The 25,443-nt window shown below is 42.4% G+C and overlaps 1 protein-coding gene across 4 annotated transcripts in view; it reads left to right on the top strand.

Annotated features, from left to right (window-relative positions):
- The window catches only part of PDE4B (phosphodiesterase 4B), a 402,561-nt gene that overhangs the window by 341,147 nt on the left and 35,971 nt on the right, over nucleotides 1–25,443 (top strand). For all 4 annotated transcript variants that reach the window (XM_084635764.1, XM_084635766.1, XM_084635763.1 and 1 more), the window contains one exon: nucleotides 24,018–24,130. In XM_084635764.1, the coding sequence (XP_084491890.1) occupies nucleotides 24,018–24,130 (113 nt within the window). The remainder of the gene's footprint in view (nucleotides 1–24,017; nucleotides 24,131–25,443) is intronic.

Below are 25,443 nucleotides of genomic sequence, written 5' to 3'. Positions count from 1 at the left end.
TGAGGGGGCTCCAGCAGGGGGGAGTGTGCAGAAGGGGCGGGGCATCAGGTGGAAAGGGCAGGGGGCTAACCTCTCCCAGCCTGTGGTTCACGCGCCGCCCATGCTTGCAGGATTGAGCCTTTAGAATTTTAGTTTATGCTTGGCACAGTTGAGGAGATTGGGAAGGAAAGTTGGCTTTAAGGCGCCAGTCTAATTCTCCCTTCCTGGGTCATCATGGGGACTGAAATGGCTCTCAGTAACTTAAAAGCTTAGCAACTTAGAGCGTAAAGCTGCTCCAAGTTATGCCAGCCTCAGCAGGCCTATAACAGCTGCATGACACCCAGGGTTTCCTATGTGAGGGATAATCCTCAGTTCCCCTTTAGGGACTCTTTTTGGCTGCTTTGCACAAACTCAACAATACACAGCAGCCAGATCCAGACCAAGGACTCAGCCCATAGTCTTGAAGGTAGCATTGGCACAGGTTATTAAACCTGAAGGTTTGAGTTCTGTTAGTTAAAAGCTATTCAATTCAAGAAAAATTACCTGGAATCAGAAGAAAATATGGTTTTGTTTGGTGTTTCTATACCGTATCAATTTCCCTTTATCTCTAGCTGTGCATTTTAAGAAAGCTCATGGTAAACTACTCCCCACGTGACACTGGGTAACCCTTTATTTCATTCCTTGCTGCTGAATGTACCTGGTACTTGCATGTGGTGCAAAATGTGTTCCAACTATACTCTGTATTCCAAGTACATCGCTCATAAAATGCTACCATTCCAGTGTGTGATGACCGTGTTTAAAAGGGTCACCAGCTTGCTGCTGCACAGACGTGGCACTGGAGATCAGCACGTGAAAGAGCTAACATGGAATATTCAAAGCTGTCAAAACAAAGTGCCACTTTAAATTAACTGCCCTCGTCCGCCCCACCTTTTCTTTGTGATTTACTCCATGATTTTAAACAGGTTGTTTTACAAAGCCCTTGTGAACACATGAGTAAACACAACTTGTGAGTCACAACCACACTCATTAATAAATCAGAATCACTGGCCAGGACAGGTTAATAAAGATAATTAATGCAATGAAAATGGCAGCGCTGTTTTCAGTGGTAGTGGGTTGGAGGTTTTTTTTAAGTCACTGCCTGACAGTGAGGGGCAGTTGTCTTCTGTAAATATTTACAGTGTTGTAGTATTATTGATATGCAACAAAAATGAATATAGAGAGAGCTCTCAAATGCCATCATAAAGCTATCAGAGTGATGTCAGTACTATAGCTTAACATGCAAGACTTTTGGTTCTTGTATACAAAGCATGGCAGCTCATTCCTTTTCATTAAAATAAGATTTTTTAAATTACCTGTGCTTTTCTAATTATCCCTACATCCATTTCTGCTTCTGCTCTGTGACTAGCATGTGCTATACAGCAAGAGATAGCCAGACTACAGAAGTGACCTGTACCTGCTGATAGTAGGGCGTGGGTGGGGGTGGGGGAGTGCAGGGTGAGGGCAGCAGCTTCAGCAGATGTCACAGAGCATGCTCAGTATAAGCCAAACAGCAACTTGCGGCAGGGGGAGGGGAAGCGTGACACTGTGTGCTGCTCTCCCCTCCCCACCTCCCCCCCCCCCCCCGCATCCCTCACCTCTTCAGGATGCCATTTAATACTACACCAGAGTTGATAGGGGTTACTTAGAAAGTATCACTTGAAAACCAAATATGTCAAATAAGTCACCTCTGCAATGTGCTGGATGCTTCTCTGGAATTTCATCCACAAGGTAATATTCATATTAGTTCACTTTAAAAGGCTGTAAAAGAACAAGAAGTTCAAATCAGGTGAATCTTTTATTACCCTTCGAGTACATGGAGTCCTCTATTCGAAGAAAACAGATTAAAATTCCAAACTAAATCTTTTTTTTAAAACTTCTGTATTTAAATGTAATGCTTTTAAGAAATTGTATTTAGCCTTGAAAACAGCTGTGATATTTTATAATTAAATATAATTTGAACAGACAGGCATGATGGCTGAAAGCAGAATGCATCACAATGCGAGATATGTGGGCCCAATCTTGCCAACACTTTCTACTGGGTTAGTGCTTACTAACACGAAAGGTGTCCTTCAGAAGGACCCTACATTTAAGGCTGACTTTGGGGATTGCTTACTCAGTGTTTCTCAAGAACCGGTCCATGGACCAGTGCCATTCCCTGAGATCTCCCTGATACAGTTTAGGAAAGCAGCAAGCCGGTCCCTGCTATCAAAAAGGTTGAGAAACACTGGCTTACATGATGCTTGCAAAAGTAGGGGGCATTGTGAAACTGATGCTGTCCACTTCCATAGTAAAGATGTACATCCTATCACACACAAGGATTTTGTAGAGAAAATAGATATCCTGATTAAGAGTGAGTAGAAGAATCATACATATACAGAACACTAAAATATCTTTTTTGTTAGCCATAGCTCATAAATCCTCACATTTCACCCAGATCATTCTTTGGCAGAAATCTCAGCTGGACTAATGAGCTACTTTCAATCAGGTCCCTCTTACAATCCTTTCATGATCTATTTTCTTAATTTTCATATTCAAAGACTTCAGGTAAATTAGACTAAGATGAAATGTTGGGTAGATTTTTCAAAAGCACTTAAAAGAATTAGGAGCCTAAGTCTTATTTTCAAAATGAGGCACTTTACTCTTAGGCACATTTGAAAATGTGACCCATAATCTATGTAGTTAAGGTGGCTCAGGTAAATTGGACTGGTCTCCAAAAACTCATTTGACACATACACTTACTTCATTATGAAATGTCCTCCCGTAAAATTCATTTTTTACTCTGAGTTCCTCCTAAAAGGGTCATTCACTTTATTGTCACAGCAGTACTCTGGACTTCTATTAGAATGTAAATAGAGACATTTTCAGTAGTCTTTTTGTGATTAATGCAGGAATCCTTGTGGACAATGAAGAACTGAGCCTGATCAGTGAAATGATAACATGCCGAATCATCTATTTGTTTTCTGAGAAAAAGTTAGATCTGAACAATCTTTCCTTTTCATTCAACAGGCCAAGATTAGGCTCTGTCCTCTCTTGCTATTTCTGCTTCTCCCTATCCACTTCCTAAGATATTTCTAGTATGCAGGCAAATCCCACTCCCTGATTCCTCTATGATATCACTGCTAAGTGACATCTGACAAAATGTTTTCTGCATTTTGTTACTTCCATTTGGCACCATCCAAGTACTGTCACTTTCCCTTCTGATGGGTTTTGGCCATAATATATTGTTTGCTGTGTTTGGCTGCAAGGTGGAAAGAGGCCATAGCAGTTAAAAATGAAGTGGTGCTTCCATTCTAAAACCCTTCTTTTTAGTACTTTATAACTTTCTTATACAGTTATCATTTGAGGTTAAATGTTTCATACTTGGCCTTGGCCCAGAAATGACTTCCTCTGGGAAGTTTCATAAACATTCATTCGGCTGCCTGAGTTCTCAGAGCATGGATTTAAAAAAAAACGAGAAGAAAAGGCTTTCAGGTAAGAAATTCTTTGGATCAAAAAGGAGAGGTTAGAGAGCACTTATTTTTTATTGTGTACGTTAAAAATAGTACAACACACTGGTGATTGCTATAAATTTATGTATTAAAATACCCTGTTATATATGCAAGAGATAATGTGACTTTGCTTTGGGAAGGTCTGAATGTCTACATTCTAGGATATTTAAAATCTCACTGTTTTATTACTTAGCTCTTTGTTTTTTGCATGTGTACATTTGTGTGTGTGTCTGAAACACACATATTATAATAGCACATGTTTAATAATGAACATAATTAGATTAGTTTGCAAAGTTTCGTTTTGGACCCTGTGTTCTTGCTAGCTACTCCCTTCCAAAATGTATTCCAGGCTTGTCTCAACTGAGAAGTGATTTTAATATAATTTATTTTATTTGGCAAAGTTAGAAATATGTTTTAACAATTTCAAAAATACCTAAGGCTAAAACCCACTTTCCTTGTGTAAAAAAATTGCTTTTTTTTTTTTTTGCATAACCTTTGATACTTGGTATGCAAATAGAGCTCCTTTTGGAGAATATGTGAGATCAAATTAAGTGGAGAGTAATATCGTTCTAGATGAGTGAAAAGTCGCTATGAAACATGGTCTGTGGCCATGTGCTAAAACACCTATGAAGCTTCTTTTCCTCTGGATATATTCTTGCCAGCTTCATAGGAACTGTAAGATGTTCTCAGTGTGATGAGGGGGCAATATGTATGAGTGAGACTGTAAATGTCTCATTGAAACATGCAGAAAAATTTTCCACGCCAAACAAAAACAAGATCAGAGAGGGCACAGAGAGCTCCTCGTACCCATTCCCTCCTGCCTCACTTGCACAGGGGCAGCTATAATGTAGCTGCAGGTGTGAGGAGTGTAATGGATGGGAACATCTAATGCTACTGGCAGTATTACTGGGCTCAAATAAAATATGATTGGGAGGGGTGAGGATGGGGTCACCTCCTTATGCTACAGGGTTGCTCAAGGCGGTTGCACTGGCTATACCCGTTCCATAGGTGCTTGTGTTTGGACCTCCTCCCCTTCCCTAGCACATCCTAGTTCATCCTTGTAAGAGGCATACTTGATCCATTGCATTAAACTAAAAAACTACAGACAATTTTGGGCATGAAAATCCTATGGAGCCTGTGATTATAGGGTGTCTCCACACTATTGATTACATTCCACCATGTTGTCATTAAAAATGTCAATTAAATGTACGCTTTTCAAGCTGCCACTGCAGTGTAAACAGGTGAGTTGCTGCCCTGACTACACAGTTTCTTTGGAAACTGTCTCCAACTGAAGAAAAGCAGCCAAATTATGATTTTTTTTTTAGTTGTTTTTTTGTCCTCCTCACCCCCGATTTGCCTGAATCAGTTGTTAACTGAGCTTCTCCCATAGTGCATTAACCCCAGTGGATGCAAACTTGAACATCTACCTGGAACTCTTAATACTAACATTATTAAATATGGATAGTCACTATATTTACTTGAAGTAGAAAAATGGAAATTAAATGTAAAGTCTATTACATTGCTCTGGCTTTTTCTTGCCTTGAAAAAAAAAAAAAGATTATTGCAGCAGCATTAACTTGACCAAGCCACTTTAATATTTTTACGGTTACTATTTAACGACACATATTAATATATTAATCAACTTACTTACTGAGATGTTCTGTGCAATATAGCCATGGGAACATGCTAACTTTTGCACTTACTGGCTAAAGACCATTTTAACTCTGTATTAACTTAGTGCTTTGCATTTTGTTATAGGTAGATAGTACAACTGAGTGGGCATGCACACACATATATCCTTTGTGGGCGCTTGTGCATACATACATATAGAAGGAAAAGTGTACACACCGCATATAACTGTGACCGCAGTGTCGCCAGCTTTCATGGTATTTGGTAGCTCTCTTAGAGCTCCAGCTTCTAGAGGCATGTGATTCTGTGAAAATATCAGTTATTTTTTAAAATATGTTTCTAGCCCACGTGGTTGAGGATAAAAGCTTGAAAATGTGACCCATGTGAACCCTAAAGACTGAAAAGCAGAAGGTAAATAAAAAGAACCAAGCATATTCTTTTTATAAAAAATCTTGTGACATTTTTGGGGCCTGACTCTGGAATGTTTGGGGTTGGCAACCCTGCGATCCAAGCAAAACACGGGTTCATTCCATCTTTTTAATGAATCCTTACAGTCATGCCCAGGCCCCTTTTATTTTGCATTTTGTGAACAATCAAAACAATCCATAGAGTAATTTTATTTTAAAAAGCATTTATTGGCTCAGTTCGAACTACTACTTCTACATTCAAGGATATAGCGTTCGGTGCAGGGAGAGTCCATAAAACACCATCAGAGGCTCAAGTCATTAAATAAATTATTCACTGTGCATTATTCACTCAGCATTGTCTAGTACGAATATGTAAACATAGACACACTCTGTACCCACCCACTGCGGAAGGCAAAGAGTAAATTTATTGATATTCCACTTCAGGCCCTGTTCTATCAAGTTTTGGCATGTCATTCGGTGACAAACCGGTTTCAGTGCACGTGCTACGCACTCGCTAAGGCCTTGGCTGCACATAAAGCAGCTTTCTGCCCTGTAACTCCTGAGGTGCACACACTGCCAAGCCACTTAGGGCTCAGAAACTGCGCAGCTGCAGCGCTGTAAAAAAACCCACCCCGACGAGCGGCGTACGGCTTCCTGCGCTGGGGCTGCAGAGCCGCGGTGCCCGTGTAGACACCCTGGTCGATGACAGCGCTGCGACTGGCCTCCAGGAGGTGTCCCACAATGCCTGTTCTCGCCTCTCTGGTCATTGGTTTGAACTCTACTGTCCTGCCCTCAGGTGACCAACCGTGAGCTCCATGCCTTAAATTTCTTGGGAATTTTGAAAGTCCCCTTCCTATTTGCTCGGTGACACATGCAGTGGTCTCAGCGCATCTTTCCAGGGGACCAGGCCTGGTCCATGCATCAGGCGATCCCCCGCTTGGAGCAATGCCGAGCTGCTGGACTTCATCAGCATTTGGGGAGAGGAGGCTGTCCAGTCCCAGCTGCGCTCCAGCCGTAGGAATTATGATACCTACAGACAGATTTCATGATATATGACAGAAAGGAGCATGACCGGGACACACTGCAGTGCCGGGTCAAAGTGAAGGAGCTGTAGAACACCCGCCACAAGGCGCAAGAGGCAAACCACTGCTCCGGCGCTGCGCCCACAACCTGCCTGTTCTACAAAGAGCTCGGGGGCGACCCTCCCTCCACTGCGTAGGCCACTGTGGATACTGTGGTGGCTTGCGTGCCCATCAAGAGTGGACCAACCCAGGAGGAGGAAATCTTGGACAAGGATGTGGAGGGGGAGGGGGACCCAGAGGCAGAGGACGACTCGGAGGTCAGAGATGCATGCAGCCAGGAGCTCTTCTCAGCCCCAGAGGAGGCTAGCCAATTACAGCTCCTGGAGCTTGGCAAATCGCAAACAGGAGAGGAGGCTCTGCTTTTGGGAATTGCTGAAGCAAGTTGTTGGGGGCAGGAGAGTTGCAGAAAGCAGGCTTTTGTCTGTATTATGCGCATACCACCAAATGCCTAGTCTGAGTGGAGGAACAGGGCGTTGATTGACTCCCTCTCTTGAATCTACCTCAGAGATCTCCATGAAACTCTCATGGAGAATACTGGGCTGTCCGCTGCCTCAGGTTCTTTGACAGAGCTGCTTTGTTTCTTGCCCCATTAAGGGTAACTTTCCTGCGCCACTCTGCTGCACGGGGAGACGGGGGACCATTGCTGCACACAGGTGAGCCGCATAAGGGCCAAGGTGGAAGCCGTAGTGTTGGAGAAGACCCTCCCTTGATTCCCTGTTCACCCTCAGCAGCGAGATATCTTCCATAATGAACACAGCTTGTGGAAAATGTGAGGACAGTAATGATTATAAGCCTTCTCCCCATGAGCCACGTGCCTAGTGTGCAGTACGGTCCTGGAACACTGATTTTTCCTTACCCCTGCAGTTATTCACCATTTTGGGGGTCTTGTGGCTCATGTGTCCTTGCCTGGGATCTGCCAGTTAGCGACAGGTATGTGAATAGTGGCTGTGTTTTAAATCACTGAATCAGTGGTCTGTGTGTTGCAAACAATACTGCTTCTGTGAAATGTTGCATTTTGGCTTCACAGATATGAACTTGGGAGCCCAGGCTCCCTCTTTGTTATTGCCAGCTGAACGGCTGCGCAGAATTAGAAAGAGGCCATGAAGAACTAAAGAGGACTTTCTGCATGATGTCATGATGCACGCCGCGGCCAAAAAACAAGAATTGAAGGAGTGGTGGGACAGCGAGAAGAGGGACCAAAAAGAGAACGTGGCTCACCAGAACAAAGCCACAGAGCGGCTCTTAAATATTATGGAGCACCAAGCGGACACGCTCCAGGTACTGCTAGCACTGCAAACCAAGCAGGTCTGCACCCGCCCTCCCCTGCAGCCGCTGTCGCAAAACTGTTTCCGACGTGGCCCCCAAGGCACCGCCAACACTCTCTTATCAACCTCCTGGCTCCAGTCTGTACCCATTGCATTCCACTCTTGCTCTGGCTTGTCACAGTCCAGCCTTGCAGACTCCCGGTATCCACTGTACTCAACACCCGTCCCTCTGCAGTTTGGCCCTGCTGACGTACAGTACCCGCTGTACGCTGCAAAGGAGAAGGTTGGATATGATACCTGGACATACACAAATCTTTAACCGTCCTGGGAGCCCACCTCCTCCTGGAACCCTCCCTTCCCCCAGCCCCCTCAGTGCTGATGTGGGGTTTTTTTTTTGTTTGTCTGTCTGTCTCTGGTTGTTGTTTTTAATAAAAGAATTGTTTTGGTTTGAAAGCAATCTTTATTCCATTCATTGAAAGCAAACAGAGCCCTGCAAAGCAACAGACAGTTTTCTTAAACCTGCATAGTGAATCATCTGCACCAATCACAATCACCTCCTAGCATCATAAGCACTGCGCTCCTGAGCACAGAAATAAATATTAGTGGTTTTCAGCTTAAAATTGCTGCCTCAAGGCATCCCTAATCCTTATGGCCCTATGCTGCACCCCTCTAATAGCCCCTGGCTGTTCAAATGCAGGCTCCAGGTGCTGAGCCTCAGCGATCCAGCCCTGAGTGAAGCTTTCACCCTTCCCTTCACAAATATTATGGCGTGTACAGCACACGGCTATAAGCATAGGATTATTGTCATCGGCCAGGTCCAGCCTCCCATATAGGCAGCGCCAGTGGGCCTTTAAATGGCCAGAAGCACATTCAACAGTCATTCTGCACTTGCTGAGCCTGTTGTTGAACCAATCCTTGCTGCTGTCAAGGTGCCCCGTGTAGGACTTCATAAGCCACAGCATTAAGGGGTAGGCAGGGTCTCCCAGGATCACAATGGGCATTTCGACTTCCCCTATGATGATCTTCTGGTCCGGGAAGAAGCTTCCTGAACAGATCAGTGTTCTGAAAGATGCGTGCGTCATGCACCTTTCCGGACCAGCCAGGGTTAATGTCCTTGAAATGCCCACGGTGATCCACAAGCGCTTGGAGAGCCATAGAGAAATACCACTTCCAATTAATGTACTCGGTGACTAGGTGGTCTGGTGCCAAAATTGGAATATATGTGCCATCTATTGCCTCTCTGCAGTTAGGGAAGCCCATTTGTGCAAAGCCAGCCACAATGTCATGCACGTTGCCCAGAGTCACGGTCTTTCGGAGCAGGATGCGATTAATGGCCCTGCACACTTCCATCAACACAAGTCCAACGGTCAACTTTCCCACTCCGAACTGGTTAGCGACTGCCAGCTTCCACAGTGCAATCGCCATGCACTTCTCCAATGGCAGGGCAGCTCTCGTTCTTGTGTCCTTGCGCCGCAGGGCTAGGACGAGCTCATCACACAGTCCCATGAATATGGCTTTCCTCATGCGAAAGTTCAGCAGCCATTGCTCATCATTCCAGACATGCATGACGATGTGATCCCACCACTCAGTGCTTGTTTCCCAAGCCCAAAAGCATGTTCCAGTGTGGTCAGCACCTCTGTGAATGCCACAAGCAATCTTGTGTTGTAGCTACTACACGTGTTGAGATCAATGTCGAACTGCTCTTGCCTTTGTATTTTAAGGAATAACTCCACTGCCACTTGTGACACGTTAGTGAAAGCGAGCAGCATATTGGTCAACAGTGCGGGATTCATTCCTGCAGACAGAAGTGCGCAGTACATAAACCTTTGAAAGATGGCGCCAAATGCAGACGGAAGCACAGAGATTGCTGGGATGCAAAGTAATGCATCACGGGGCATTGGGACAGGACTCAGGATGCCCCGTGAACGCCTCCGCCTTCCCACAACTCTTAGCGGCAGAAGAGGAAGAGATGCTCTGCGGGATAGCTGCCCAGAGTGCACCACTGCAAGTGCCGCAAGTGTGAACACGCTATTACGCAGGCAGCCGACAGTGAGAACACACAACAGCTGTTTCCCTTCAGCGTTCTCTGAGCGGTGCTGTAACTGCCGGCTCTGTAACTCTGCCATTGTAGACATACTCTTAGGGCTTGTCTACACTACACAGCTTTTAGCGACAAGGCTGTGTCAACACAGTCTTGTCGTTAAAGTCAGCGTGTGTAAACACTCTGTCGGTATTTTGTCGGCACTTTTGCTGACAAAATACTTCCAGCCCCGCAAGCAGTGTCAGCTTTGTCAGCAGGAGAGCACTCCTGCCAACAGAGCTGTGTTCACATTGCCTCTTGCATCGGCAAAACTTTTGTCTTTCACGGGGAGGAGCTTTTTTAAGTACCCATGAAAGACAAAAGTTTTGTCGACAACGTCATAGTGTAGACAAGCCCTTAGAAAGACAAGGTAACTTTTTGAGAATGATGCTAGACATTGAGTGGTAATTCTTTCTGAACAAAGTAATGGGTGTCTCTTTATTAAAGGAGGGTAAATAAACTGTGATTCAGTTTCCTTTGTTGAAAGTGAAAGAAGGGTGTTTCATATGCGGGTATTTGGATTTGAGTTTAATTAACTGTTAAACTAAACCCTGCCCTCATGTCAGGTAGCTTAAGCCACCCTTTTCCTTTCCAAATCACATGTCTAAGATGCACCCTGACTTGAACGTAAATAGAGCTTAGCTGAATCATAGTGTTGTCAGCAAATGACATGTGGGTGGATCCAGGTGGTGGATTAGGTTTTTGTAATTCAGATTCAACATGAAACCATTTTTTTCTGGGTGTGAGGGTGTGGGTGTGTATGTCCAACCTACAGCTGCTAAGCATGGTTTAGCATGATTTTTAACTGTAGTATAGCCAAGGAACAAATGTTAATTCCTAGTTGTGTTTAACCCTAGGGACATGCTGCACATTTAAAAAAAATACTTAGCAAATGTAATGTTGTGCAGCCAAAGCTTAATTCATGATATTCAGTACTCCACTAAGGGTCTTCCAGTCACTAGTGTGAATTAGCACCCATTCTGCAGGGTGTGTTGTTCATACTTTAAATACATTGTTGCTACTATGTATGATATGTTAGATTTGGAGGGTCAGGTAAACTTCATGTTTGATGATGAAGCTGGAAGAGAGAAGTAAAATTTGCCTTCTTTCTGAGTCTATGTTGTATTTTTTAGAAGTTTGGTGAAGTTCTTTACCTAAAAGAATATTTTAATGGTTAGTTAGTGACTGGCTCTGCACCCAAGTCTCAGGTTTTAAATCAGACACTTGCATCTATCTGGGTGCAGGCATGGGGACAAAGTGCTCTGGGGAAAATACAGCTTGAGAGTACCTCTCGTTGTGGACAGTTTGTGGAATCAACTACCTTCCCATTTGGAGCTTTGAAGAGTGATGGTGAGTTCTGGCATCTGCTCTGGAAGGTAGTTTCAGGTGAGTACATAACAGGATAGTAGCCCCAGAATAAAAGCTGGAGGAACCTTAGCAGCATAAGATCATCTGAGTTTTGGACTAGGGAGAACCTGTGGAAGAGGGGATCTCCACCACAAAAACCAAGAATGTTTTAATATAGGTGCTCCTTTGTGTATGTCTTCAGATAATCACAGTATATGAAAATAGAAGAGACTTAGGTCATTAATTGTCTGATGCAAAGTCCACCGAGGTTAAGACTCCTATTGACTTCAATGGGCTAGAGCCTAATTATTAAGTCATATTCTGGCCAATATAGGATTGTACCCTATATTATATTTACTCCTCTTTGTCCAGTCTAATTTTCTATGTTACAAGTGTTGGAGTTTGTACCACTTCTTTAGGAGTTTGCTTAGCAAACAAATGGAGCTCACTTTCACGAGATCTTTAATTATTCAGGTTTTTTAGAAGCATAAAGGCAATAAGATCTATGGACAGATATTAAAAAGATCAGATTAGACATCAGACCTTCTTAGGGATTGCAGTGAACAAAATTTTGTTTTAAATTCAAAATAAAACATTAGTTTTTATGCCTGAATTGCTGTTGTACATATGCAGATTTGAACTATTTAACAAATAACATGCAGAAATACATATGTAGGAAGGACTGTCAAAAACTTTGAAGTGATTTATATTATAAATAACTAAAATTTATTGCATCTAGTAGTAATTAATAATAACTACCCAGAAAATGTAATACGGGCACAGCATACAATTTACTATTCATTGGCAGAAAGGATATACTGCAAATGGCATTACAGATTGCAGTGTCCACATTATTAAATCTCCAAGTTGGAAAATTGTTCTTTCGGTGTTTCTAACACAAACCAACTTTGACATTTAAAAAGAATTTTACATATTTTATTAAAATTGTGAATACTGGCCTCTTTGGATTGAGACAAATAACTGGGTACATGTTTGTAACCACAATTATATGTGCCTAAAATTAAGGTGTGAGACTACAATCCTGCAAAGGTGTCTCCTTTTCATTTTGCAGAATTAGCAGGCTCAATCAGGGATGTAGATGTCTAATAGCCCTATATTGAGTCTGAAAATGCTTGCGCCCACAATTTCGCATCTTCAAAACTGGAGGTCAATCTCATAACAAGACACTTGGTCAGAAAGTAACCATTAGCAATATCAGACTCTGAAAGCCTATTTGGTTGGTACACTGAACACTTGGTTATTGGGGGCCAAGTTGGACTATTAATTTCCCATGATTGTGGTATTTTAATGCTGCTGGTAAGAAGAAAATGGAAGCCTTTGAGAGGTGGTGCTAGTGAAGACTCTTGTGTATCTCCAAGACAGAAAAGAAGATGAATGCTTATATTAGAAATGCTATTAGAGAGAAGCAGACCCTGCTGTAGGAAATAAACAGGAGTATACTATAGGAGTATATAGTAAACAGGAGTATACTATACTTTGGTCACATCAGACATAGAGATGGGAATAACTTCCAGGAAGTTATAGTGGAAGGAATGGAATGACCAGTGAGGGCATGAATAGACTGTGTACGACAGATTATTGGGCCGTCAGCTGCTGAGTGCTCAAAGTCAGTGATGGAGCAAGAAGGCTTCTGAACATTTTGTTCTAATGTCACAAACATTCAGACCAGAATAGATAGATTTTACTGACTTATGCTGTACTATGCAGAAGTGAGAGCAGCACTCTCTCTCCATGCCACTTCAGTGGCTTGTCTGAGCCCCACTGAAGCAACTATTCTCCCCTTCCACTTTCAGCTAGAACCAGGGAGTCCAAGAAAATGCAAAGGAATATATTAAAAATTTAACCAGATTAACTTCAATAACAACAACAAAATCTCTTTGAGTGAAGTTTTATATCTGAGTGACATCTCAGATAATTTCTTAATTTGGACCTACCCCTGCTTCTGTTGAAGTCAATGGCATGGAGTAGGAATTGGGACCCTTTCCACAGTACGCATCCGATGAAGTGAGCTGTAGCTCACAAAAGCTTATGCTCAAATAAATTGGTTAGTCTCTAAGGTGCCACAAGTACTCCTTTTCTTTTTCCGTGAACTGTTTTACTCGTCCATAGGGAAAACCACATCGGCAACAGACCGTTTTTATCCAAAAACTTTTTAAAATGTAAACAGTTAAAGTCCCAAGGCCACTTTCACAACCAGGTCTCATGCTGAGAAAATTGTGATGGGGCCAAGTCACTAGGCTAGATATGAAGTCATAGGCTGCAGGGCCAGTTGGGGGCCACCCGGGCCATGGCCTGACCACTTTTTGGTCAGGCCAAACCTGAGTGGTGCTGTCACCATATGTGCCAGGTCCCAAAGCCATTCATTCAAATTTGGCCTGGCTGCTCCTCCATCATGATGGAAGATGGGTGAGGCCAAACCTGAGCGGTGCTGCAACCCTGCTCACTCACAGAAATTTGGTAGGTGTAAGGGGCTCATGGTCCCAGAGAGTCAGACTGCGGCGTGGCGGGGGGGGGAAGAGGAAGGAAAGGCTGGGAGGTCAAATCTAGCCCTTGGGTGACGGTAATCTTCTACAAATGAATTTTTAAGTTCCTTTATAGAACTTAGAGACACTGTACATTTTATTCTTACTATACATTTAGATGGAGGAGAACAAGCAGATGGTTTTCAACAAAGAATGTAATTGTTTCAAATTACATTTGTCAAAATGATTTTGTTGCTAATATTTTTGAAAAGTGGCTTCCACAGAAATGTCCTGGTTTAACCTGTGACCAACCCTGTATACAGCCCCGGAAAGTAAAGGGTGCTTGCAGATATTAAATGAGCAAATGAAGTTTTTTCTTGTTTAAACAAGTATGGTTTTTTTCATAGCCATAAACAAGGAGTGAGGCAACACTGCGTGAACAAACTGACATTAATGGGACATAGTGGAAATATCAGGACTGTGTTCCTGAAAATATGCTGAGTGTATTAGTAGGGTAGCACAGATTTCAGCTTGTAGAATTAGAAGGAGAGTGGCATTAAGGCTATTTTAAAGGCTTCTGGGGGGCATCCTTTGCCTGTGAACATTTGTTGTTAAGGTGCTCCCAACACGTGGTTTGTTTCAAAGCCATCAAATTGCTTATCAGGCAGAGTTTTATGAGCAAACAGCAGGGATTGCTACCAGTATTGAGAGAAGAGGTGAATTCTGTCAGAGACTGGGAAATCATCCCCCTCCAACCCTCCCTGAATTGTAACAAAGAGCTCCCAAGAACTCCTTCCAACACATCACCGAGTTTCAGTAAGAAGTGACATATCATCCACAGCCATGCTGTACCAAACTAAAAATAGGAAGAAAAACAGCAACACACCTTTTTATTCCATTAAAACACATTGGAGTGGGAGAATTTTTTTTAAAGGCCAAGTGAAAAAAATGAGACATTTTGCTTTTTTAAACAAATAGGGACTTGGTAGGTCTGTCATCTGATTGGACTGACAGCAAAGCCACTTTCGTAACGAAAACGTCACCATAAACGTTAGCACAGTGCTCAAGAAGGTGGAAAGTGTTACATAAATGCTCAATACTCTTAGAAATAGAATTACAAAGGATTCTTTTTAGATATTGGTATTAATTAGCTTTTAATATATTTGGAAAATGATTTAACGTACAGCACTGGAAAAAAATTATGGAAACATCAGCTGGAGTGTGGAAATAAGCTTACTGGCAAGAACTTGATTATGCAACATGATGATCCAAATATAAACTGTGAAATGTGATACAGCTCAAGACACATGGTACAATATTCCACAAGATTATATCCAAAAATTGTACAACTGCCTCAATAAGTGAATTAGTATATTATGCTGTACAGCAGGGGTGTCAAAATCATTTGGAGGAGAAGGCTGGATTTCAGGTTTAATCATGGTCTCTGAGACACGATACAAAGATAGAGCTTCATACTCACCTCAATCAACAGCAGAGCTCCCACTGAAGTTAGTGGAAGGTTTGCAGAGAGAATAAGGGGAGAACATAGCCTTCATGTAGTAACTCAACATCTGTATTTAGATCCTCATTGTCACATTGAGGGCTTGGCTACACTTGTGAGTTAGAGCGCATTAAAGCAGCCCCGGGCTCCCTAGCTCACTACCTGTCCACACTGGCAAGGCATGTAGAGCGCTCTGACTCCACGGCTAGAGCGCTCCTGGTACTCCACCTCGGCGAGAAGATTAACGCTTGTTGCGTCTTGGCTGAAACCTCAGGGCGTCTGTGTGAACGAGGTGTTGCATTGCTGAGCTCTGATCGGCCTCTGGAAGCGTCCCATAATCCCTTTAAGTCAAGTGGCCACTCCTGTCATTGTTTTTGAATCACCATAGGAATGCGGATATGCCCTTTGAAAGCTCCATTTCTGGCAGCTGGCTGCTTATCTGCTCAGAGACAAAGCAACCATTAGTGTGGAATGCTGTGAGAGAGAGAGGTGGGGGTGGGGGTCTGCTCTGTCTGAACTTACAAGACAACATGCTGACATGCTCTCAGCCCCCCCCCAAACCCACTCTCTCTCCCCACAAAACACAAGACACTCCCTGTCACACCCCACCCACCCCATTTGAAAAGCACGTTGCAGTCACTTGCATGCTGGGATAGCTGCCCATAATGCACTGTTCCCAATGCCACTGCAAGTGCCGCAAATGTGGCTACGTCAGTGCGCCTGAAGCTGTCAGTGTGGACAGATTGCAGCGCTTTCCCTACTGCGCTCTCCAAAGGCTGGTTTAACGCAAAGCGCTCTACATCTGCAAGTGTAGCCATGCCCTGAGTATCGCTCAATGAGAACATCTGCTCCCCCTTATTGCACTGCTGTTTCAGCCTTTTGTTTCTCCTCCTTCCCCCTTTTCCTCTCTCTTTTGCCCCCGCTTTCTTGTCTTGTGTGTCTCCTCTGTTCCTCCCTCTGTATTTTTATCCCTGCAGCAATTCCCAGTTCCCACTCCTCAATGGTTTCACTCCTATCCCCTTCCCTATTTCATTGCTAAAATGATCATCAGCAGAATAGTTAATGTTGTCATGTTATAATCACTGAACCTTTAGAGTTGACACTCAGATGGATAGGGGACAGGTAGAAGATATAGAAGTCATTCTTTCAGGTTGTCTGCAGACTCAGGCAGAAGTCACAACATCAGTTTACACTTGGTTTACATTTGGAAGATTGTATCTGCAGCCCTGAGGTATCAAAACTTACTTTTTATTTTTAAATGAAAACTTAGATTCTGCACAAGCTGCATACAACATACAGGGCACATAAATGTATTTATGTATTTGTGTGCCCCATAATCAGATCCAGGCCATGGGCCATATGTTTGACACCCCTGCTAAATAGCCAAGTTACCCCTTTAATTCCCCATACAAAATTATATTGGCCCTTCTTTTTGTATGTATTCTCAATTCACATTACATATTTATCTGGTATGTGAACCTGTTGTGTCCTTGCTCTCCACTCAACATTAAGAATATGGAGAAACCACATTGGTACAGTTGAATTCCTAATAACTAAATAATAACTTTATTAACTATATGCAAATATAGAAGACCTAGCTACTTATATCTGTTTTGGCAGAGTTCTGATGTCTTCTGCAACAGAAGAAAGGGAGGCCCGCTAGAAGGCTCCCAAACCATTTAAAGGGATATTACCCAATTCCTACACATGGCAGATAGATTCTGACAAATGTCATTTTGTCTGAAGAGTACAATTTAGTGTGTGAGATGAAGATGCTTTATAGTTTGTTTTCAGTACAACGTGTTTAAAACGTTAGATTAGCAGAGTGCATCTGATTTGAAGAAGTCAGCCATTTGGGATGGTTCTTTGAGATTGTCCAGAAGTATACTTCCTAAAAGTAGAGGTGGCGGAACAGACAAAACAAGGTTCAGATAAAACAATCATTTTAATCTGTCGCTAACTCTTATTTATTATTTAGCTCCAACAGTGTACTTAGAACAGAGAGGAAGATATGGTCCCTGCACCGAGTCTCAAAATAGATAGATAATATAGTCCAGACATCAGATGAAGAGAGGGGGAAAATGAAAATGTCTAATATTCCTTTAAAAAAAATTAATCTAATCTGGGACTATAAATGCTACTGTCCATTAATTGTATTGTGTGGGTATTGTATAGTGCCCCTCTAGAGCAGATTAAGGTTTCGGTGCCCTGCTTGTGCATTACCATACTTTAACATATTTTCATTGCCTTTCCATTTAAACTTAACTCTGAATTTCCTGAGTTTTTTATACTTTTTTTTTAATAATAGCAGAATCCCTGTAATGTTTTACCCTTAAATTACTGATACTTACTCAACATGAACTCCTGTGTAACAAAGTTTTTATCTTGGAATTCTGTTGGTTATATGAAAAATATCATATAGAACAAGAAACAACAAACTCATGAGAATGTCATCACAGGATATTTGTAACAATTTAAATATGTGTAATATCAACCTGAATTTTATTATTAATTACTATTATTATTATTAACTTTTAGCTTCAGCTTCTGGCTGATTTGCCATAGTCTCTGGAGTAATGCAGAGTAGTTAGAGCTACACTCAGGTGGCTTCCTGGGCACCTTCCCTGATGGCTGCTTGGATGAATTCTTAATGGGAACAATAGGAGGCACTGGCCATTTTGAAAGAGGGCATTGTAACTGAGAGGACAGTTGCCTCAGTCCCATTGAGCACAATAGATGATAGCAACCTTTTTCAAAGAAGACAGAGAGGGTTTTAATTCTCTGTAGATCATGAGCCATTGGCCTCTGCTATAGAAGACAATTTCACTTATGAAGACTAATAGCAAAAAAAATCATCATTAATCCTTAAAAAAAATCTTTCAAGTGTAGCTAATAGATAAGATTTCAGCAAGTTATAACTATATGGGAAGTTAGAAGAGTCCATATTCTTAAGATCATTTGGGACAAAAAATGGTGCAATACAAGGTGCTAAATTTCTGAAAGGATCCATTTTTCAATTAATTTTAACTCTTTAAACTCTTTAAATTCTCAGAAATCCACTCTGTGCTCAGAGCGAGTGCTATAGGATGCATTGTTGTCTTCATACCTAACAAAGCTGTTGAATCTCTGCTCTAAAATGCAAACTCTTTAACTATGTAACTGCAACTAGTGCTTCCCTAATACATTTGGCAGTGATCTGGAAAAAACAGTGAACAGTGAGGTGGCAGACTTGCAGATAACGCAAGGTTATTTAGATTAGTCCAGACTAGGGGACCCTGAGGAACTTAAGAAACACCTGGCAAAGCTAACCGGTAACGTAACACTATATCAGCCCAAATTCCTTGTAATAAATTCATCTTGTTGGGTAGCACTTTCTGAGGCAAAAGACCTGGACATAATAATGGGCAGAGCAACAGAATTATCTTCACAATCTGCAGCTGTTTCAAAAAAGCAAATAATATTAGGCTGTATGAAGAAAGAGAATAAGATAAGAGCATTATTTTCTGTGCTTTAGAAAACTAAGCACACTTTCTGCTGCATTGGGTACTAAATAGTCTGTAAAAAAAATAAGATTTTACATACTATGGTACTTAATTAGACCTCTCTATTTATATATTGACAAATATTGTATGCTTGTCTATCTAAATGGCTAGTGTTTTAGTCAGACTTAAAAAAAAAATTGGCAACTTTAACACATCATTTAGGAATTCAGGTTCTGCTGTATTTATTGCCCCTTAAATGTTTTCTTTACAAGCGTCATTAGTAATGATATAATAGTCATATTTTTAATTTGGATAGCACCCTTCAACCTGAAGGATTCCAGAATGATCCCAGAAGGATCCCATTCAGCACAGCTGAAATGCAGCCAACTTGAGGGTGGAGGACAGCAGCCAATGAATCGGCATATAGCACCCTGCAAACAACAGAAGGATAATTTTGCACAACAATGCTGTTATGAACAGAGCATGAGATCGTCCATGTTCATATAGAGTGGACAGAGTTTCAATTTTCTGGCTCATGCAACTACATGAAACTCAATTTACCTTAAAACGTGATGGACATAGGTGGATCCTTTTGTGGTCCCGGGGAGAATGGGTACTGCAGTCCTGAAGTTTAGAATTCTATTCTGTTCTGTATAGGTTCTTACACTGCCCTGGGGTTCTTACACAACTTTCTTGGGGACGAAATCATAAAAGGAAAATAGAAATTAAATTACAGTGGCAGGTAGAAGTAGACTGGATCCAAACACCTATGAACTTTGGCAAGTCTAGATCTGAACTTGAAGGCTTCCTATATTTAAATTTGCCAAGCCAAAACTCTGTGTAACCACCTCTCTCCCCAGGACACAGTAAAAAGAGAACCTAGCACCATGTCCACCACATGATCACCTCACACTTAGCCAGGTCATTGCAACCAGATCCCAATACGCCCACATTCTGGTGAAGTTTGGCTTGACTTGAGTTATATGAGCTAAGTCCATGTCTAGGGACATTTGAAGGCTGCTGGAACAATGATAGGGCATGTAAAACAAAAGCAGATTCAGTTTTTGTTTTAGTTATTACGTAAGAATATTCAACTTTCCAAACTTCGTTTTTTAAAAAAATTTTTATTTAATTATTCTTAGAAAGGTATAAGATATTCTAAGTAGGTGGGATATAGAAGCATTCTGACTCTATATATTTGAGTAGGCCATGATTCCACCTCCTGCTCAGAAAACTGAAGTTAGGCTGTAAATTATAGTGATATTTATAGATAATTGCCCTTAGTAATAATGAATTCCTATTAAGCGTATCTGACTGGGCTTTTTGTGCATCTGCTCCTAAAATCATTTTGTTCTCCTTGTTGAGTTTATTAATAAATAGAAGCTTGTTCACTTAGAGGACTGACTGGCTAAGCAGCAGTTCTGCAGAAAAGGACCTAGGGGTGACAGTGGACGAGAAGCTGGATATGAGTCAACAGTGTGACCTATTGCCAAGAAGGCTAACGGCATTTTGGGCTGCATAAGTAGGAGCATTGCCAGCAGATCAAGGGACGTGATCATTCCCCTCTATTCAGCATTGATGAGGCCTCATCTGGAGTACTGTGTCCAGTTTTGGTCCCCACACTACAAGAAGGATGTGGAAAAACTGGAAAGAGTCCAGTGGAGGGCAACAAAAATTATTAGGAGACTGAAGCACATGACTCATGAGGAGAGGCTGAGGGAACTGGGCTTGTTTAGTCTGCAGAAGTGAAGAGTGAGGGGGGATTTGACAGCAGCCTTCAACTACCTGAAGGGGGGTTCTAAAGGGGATGGAGCTCGGCTGTTCTCAGTAGTGGAAGATGACAGAACAAGGAGCAATGGTCTCAAGTTGCAGTGGGGGAGGTTTAGGTTGGATATTAGGAAAAAACTATTTCACTAGGAGGGTGGTGAAGCACTGGAATGGGTTACCCTAGGGGGTTGGTGGAATCTCCATCCTTGGAGGTTTTTAAGGCCCGGCTTGACAAAGCCCTGGCTGGAATGATTTAGTTGGTGTTGGTCCTGCTTTGAGCAGGGGGTTGGGCTAGATGACCTCCTGAGGTCCCTTCCAACCCCAATCTTCTATGATTCTAGAGGGAATTTGAGACAATTTTTTTTTCATTTAGAGGAAACTTGAAACCTTTCACTAAAATTGTTTTACTTATCTACTCATTGATAGGGAGTCTGCAGGTTGGGGAGGAAAGTTCACTGAAGTTCTACTCTTGTATGTTGTAGCTAGTTCCAAGTCCTTTTTTAACTTGAATGTCACAGAAGTGTGCAAGAGGAGGTTACTCCCAGTAGATTTGTAGCTCTGTAAGTATAAAAAAGAAATTGAGTATTAGCTCTTCTTTACACCAAACTGTATTTTATTTTATTGGAATGTAGGACTAGAAGGGACTTTGTCACAGAATCGTTACTTCAAAGTATTTCTTGCTCAGTGAGAAATTATTCTTCTGTAGTGTTTTTCTTCTATTGAGCTTTGAGTGTTTGAACATATATAGCATATGCATTTATTAATATATTTCAAATAGACAGTGGACATGGTTGATAAGAAAGTGGATTTACCCAGGTGAAGTGGTAGGCAGATATATATGTACAAAAGAGACTTTGGAATTCCATGGGACTACTTGCTAATAAGAAGGCAGCACATTAAGTCAGTGGGCAAGATTCTGATTTCTTGGCCAGTACTGTTGAGCTGTGCAGTAGCTTTCCTATGCAGCCTCATGGTCATATCACCCGTTTCCATCCCACTCTCCATTCCTTCCTATTGTTTCACACTCATTTACTGAATGATTCTTCAAATTAGATTGTAATCTCTTCAGGGCAGGGACCATCTGTTATTGTGTGTGCCAAACCCAGCACAACAGGGGTGCTGGGCACCACCACAGCACAAATAATAATAATTTAAAAAGTAACAATCATTTGTATGGGTGTAAATCTGGAGTAACTGCACTGACTTCACTGGTGTAACTGAGATCGCGTTGGACTATTGTATAGCTAATTCAAAGTCCTGTGGAGTTCTTCTGTTCACTTCAGTGTGCTCTGAATCAGGCCCTATGTGCAGTATCTGTAGAACCAGAAGCTAGTGGAAACTTATGTCACACCCCAGCAGTGAGTGAGTTATCTGGTGTGGCCCTCTAGATCAGTTCTCCTTTCAGCACATCCACAGCATCCAGCACAGAATGGTAAAAGTTGTACCCACAGGGCTGAATAGGGCCTATAGCAGGGGTGGGCAAACTTTTTGGTCCAAGGCCCACATCTAGGAATAGAAATTGTATGGCGGGCCATGAATGCTCACAAAATTGGGGTTGGGTGACGGCTCTGGTGTGGGCTCTGAGGTGGGGCCAGAAATGAGTTCAAGGTGTAGGAGGGAGCTCCCGGCTGGGGCGAGGGGGTGGGGTGAAAGGGGAAGGCTCCAGCTGGGGGTGCAGGCTCTGGAGTGGGGCTGGGGATGAGGAGTTTGGGGTGTAGGAGGGTGCTCTGGGTGGGGACCAAGGGGTTTGGAGGGTAGAGGGGGATCAGGGCTGGGGCAGGGGGTTGGGGTGCAGGAAGGGGTGCAGGCTCCAGCAGGGGGTGCAGTCTCTGGGGTGGGGCTGAGGATGAGGGGTTGGGGTGCAGGAGGATGCTGCAAGCTAGGATCGAGGGGTTTGGAGGGGGATCAGGGTTGGGGCACGGGGTTGGGGCATGGGGAGAGGCTCAGGGGTGCAGGCTCCAGGCAGCACTTACCTCAAGCAGCTCCCGGAAGCAGCGGCATGGCCTCGCTCCAGCTCCTATGCATAGGGGAAGCCAGGGGGCTCCGCTCTTCACGCTGCCCCCTCCCCAAGTGGCTCCCGGCCAATTGGAGCTGGGGGAGTGGCACTTGGGGAGGGGGCAGTGTGCAGAGCAGACCCGCTGGCTGTCCCTACGCGTAGGAGCTGGAGCAGAGCCATGTCGCTACTTCCGGGAGCCGTGTGGAGCGGCCACCGACCCAGCTCCCCAGCAGGAGCTCAAGGGCTGGATTAAACTGGTTGGTGGGCCGTAGTTGCCCACCCCTGGCCTATAGAGTGTGTATAGTTTTCTAAGTCAGTAGAAGTCTAGAGTTCTATTAACTCTATTAGGATTGCAGTTTCCTTTAACTTTTATCATTTAAAATCCTGACTCCTTGAACTGAGGAAGATATGTATTGGTGTGGGTCCTTTCTGTCAGTAGGTATGGTAGGTAGTTATATTTAAAGGGTTTGAAGTTATTTTTATGAGCCATGGTGAAGTCTGTAAACCTTTATTTTTATCTTGAGAGCTGCTTAGCAATTCTTCCAGGAGATTTATGCTTTTCTAGTTGAAACACTTACAAATTGAGAGGAATACAATGTTAGCAAAAGCAGAGACAGCTCATTTCTGGTTTCATTTGAGAATCCAGTTCATAATTTCCCTATGATCTTGGCTGAGACCAAAGGGAAGTTTTAACTTTGTTTAGTAAAAGAAGAGAAGCATCGTTCCCTTTAACCAATAAAGTCAGTCACTCATCCAGTACTCCCATAAAGTTTCTGTCTGATCGTATCCTTATCTGAGGGCTCTCATGTAGCACCCAACTAAAAAAACTGTACTCCTAACCTTGTTTGGGGCAGTGCTACCTCCTGGAAAAGTTACTCAAAGATCACTCACGTATACCCTCAGTGCTTGCATTGCCTAAATAAAGATTTACTGCCAATTACTGCTTTCTTTTTCATTTTACTTGAAAAGAGCGCAGCTTGTTTCTTCTGAGAAAAAGTAACTGAAGCAAGTCACTTGCTTACAACTCACTTAATGACATTTTACATTTTTTGTAAAATGTCATCACTTTAGACAAGAAACGCTGTGATGAGTAATGCTTAGGAGGAGGGGGGAAAAAAAACTTGCTTACAAGGAACTGCTTTTATTACCGTGCAATCTTAATCCACATACATGCAGATGAGTCTGTCAGAGAGCATTCCTCCCACACCCCCTTTTTAGAGGAAGTTTGTTGATGTATTACCGACATCTCATCTTCAAAGCCAAAAAAAAAAAAAAAAACCGACAGCCATTCACAGGAAGGACGCACGTTGATTTGTTCTCCTCCTGGAGCGTGGAGCAGAAGTACCCAGACCGCATGATGAAGGAGCATTGTACCACCTACAGTAGGGCTGCGTCCAGCTGTGTCGGTGACTCCACCATGGAAAGTCTGCAGCCACTCAAGCCTAACTACATGTCTGTGTGTTTATTTGCAGAAGAATCTTATCAAAAATTAGCAATGGAAACTCTGGAAGAATTAGACTGGTGTTTAGATCAACTTGAAACCATTCAGACCTACCGATCAGTCAGTGAGATGGCATCTAACAAGGTAAGCGATGGGATAACTTCTTCCTAAAATGTCAAAGGCTGAAAATAACAAGAATAAGTGCTGTAATGTAAGATGAAAAAGTGTTGCTGTATGTGATTGTGTCCACCGGCAGACAAGCATGCACAGTGCAATATCTGACAAAGTTCATTTAAACACTGTTGGTACTTTTTCCTAATACTTTATGTTAAGGATGTGAACTTTAAATGCTTTGAACTATCTGTATCCTTATGCTACTGCAAGAATTAAACTGCAAATGGTAAACGATAGCATAAATTCTCAAGCAGAATATATTTACACTGTGAAATTAATCCTTGATTTGGTGATATGTTCCAGTGGACCTTATGTACATTTTTATACAGGTAGAAGTAGAAAGCATGGTAAATACAAATGTTATTTACAAAGTAATTTATAAGTTGGAGAAAATTTGTCATAGAAAAGCAGAACCAGGAAAACATTTTGCATTCCGTAGATTCAGAATTATAATATGTTACAATGTAGTAAAACCACATCATTACAATGATATTTATCTATCAGAAAATTTACAAGGTGTCAATTACAGCTGTTCTCCGTGGAAAAAATACGACCAAAGGCACCCACTGAAAAGTGTGTAACTTGTAACAAATGATCAGGTTGGGGAAATTAACTTGGCTTTTCAATAATAATGGCAAACTCTAAACATTATGGGATACTGTTTTACTGCAACTGTCTCTTTCTCGAAGCATTTGGTTTGTGTTTTTAATATTATGGTATGAGTTGACAGCATTTTATATTCAGTACATGATTAGGGTGCAGTACCATAACACTGGGACATATGTAAGAATGTTTTCATTAAAGGGCTGCTTTGGGGCGGGGGGGGGCGGGGAGATGCAGGAGAATTTGAGTTTTCATACAAGGAGTAAAAATATGCTAAAATCATTTGAAAAGAAAAATCCCAAACTAAACTTTATGCAGAATGTAGGCGGGGGGAAGGTTCAGAAGAAAAATACAGAAAAGATATAAAGGGGAAAAATACAGCAGAATCCCTGAATACCCCTCAAAATAATCCTTTAAAACCACCACTCCCTCCAACCCTGAGCTTCTGCTTCCAGCCTCCAACCTTTCCAGATAGAGAGAACTACTCTGTGAGCAAATGTGATTCTATTAAGAACCCATCAAAGTCAGTCCTTAATTGGCTAGAGTGGTTATTGTTGATTGACACAAGGCACTCCCTGGGGCTACAGGCACCACCTCTGCAATGCTCCTAGCCATTGCCCAAATGAGCACTTGACTGGCATCTGAGCAGATCTCCTGCTGAGGGCAGTGCAAAATGCTTT

Source organism: Lepidochelys olivacea (genome assembly GCF_965140295.1).
Source record: "Lepidochelys olivacea isolate rLepOli2 genome assembly, chromosome: 8".
NCBI lineage: Eukaryota > Metazoa > Chordata > Testudines > Cheloniidae > Lepidochelys > Lepidochelys olivacea.
This window is presented reverse-complemented; position numbering and strand designations above follow the sequence as displayed.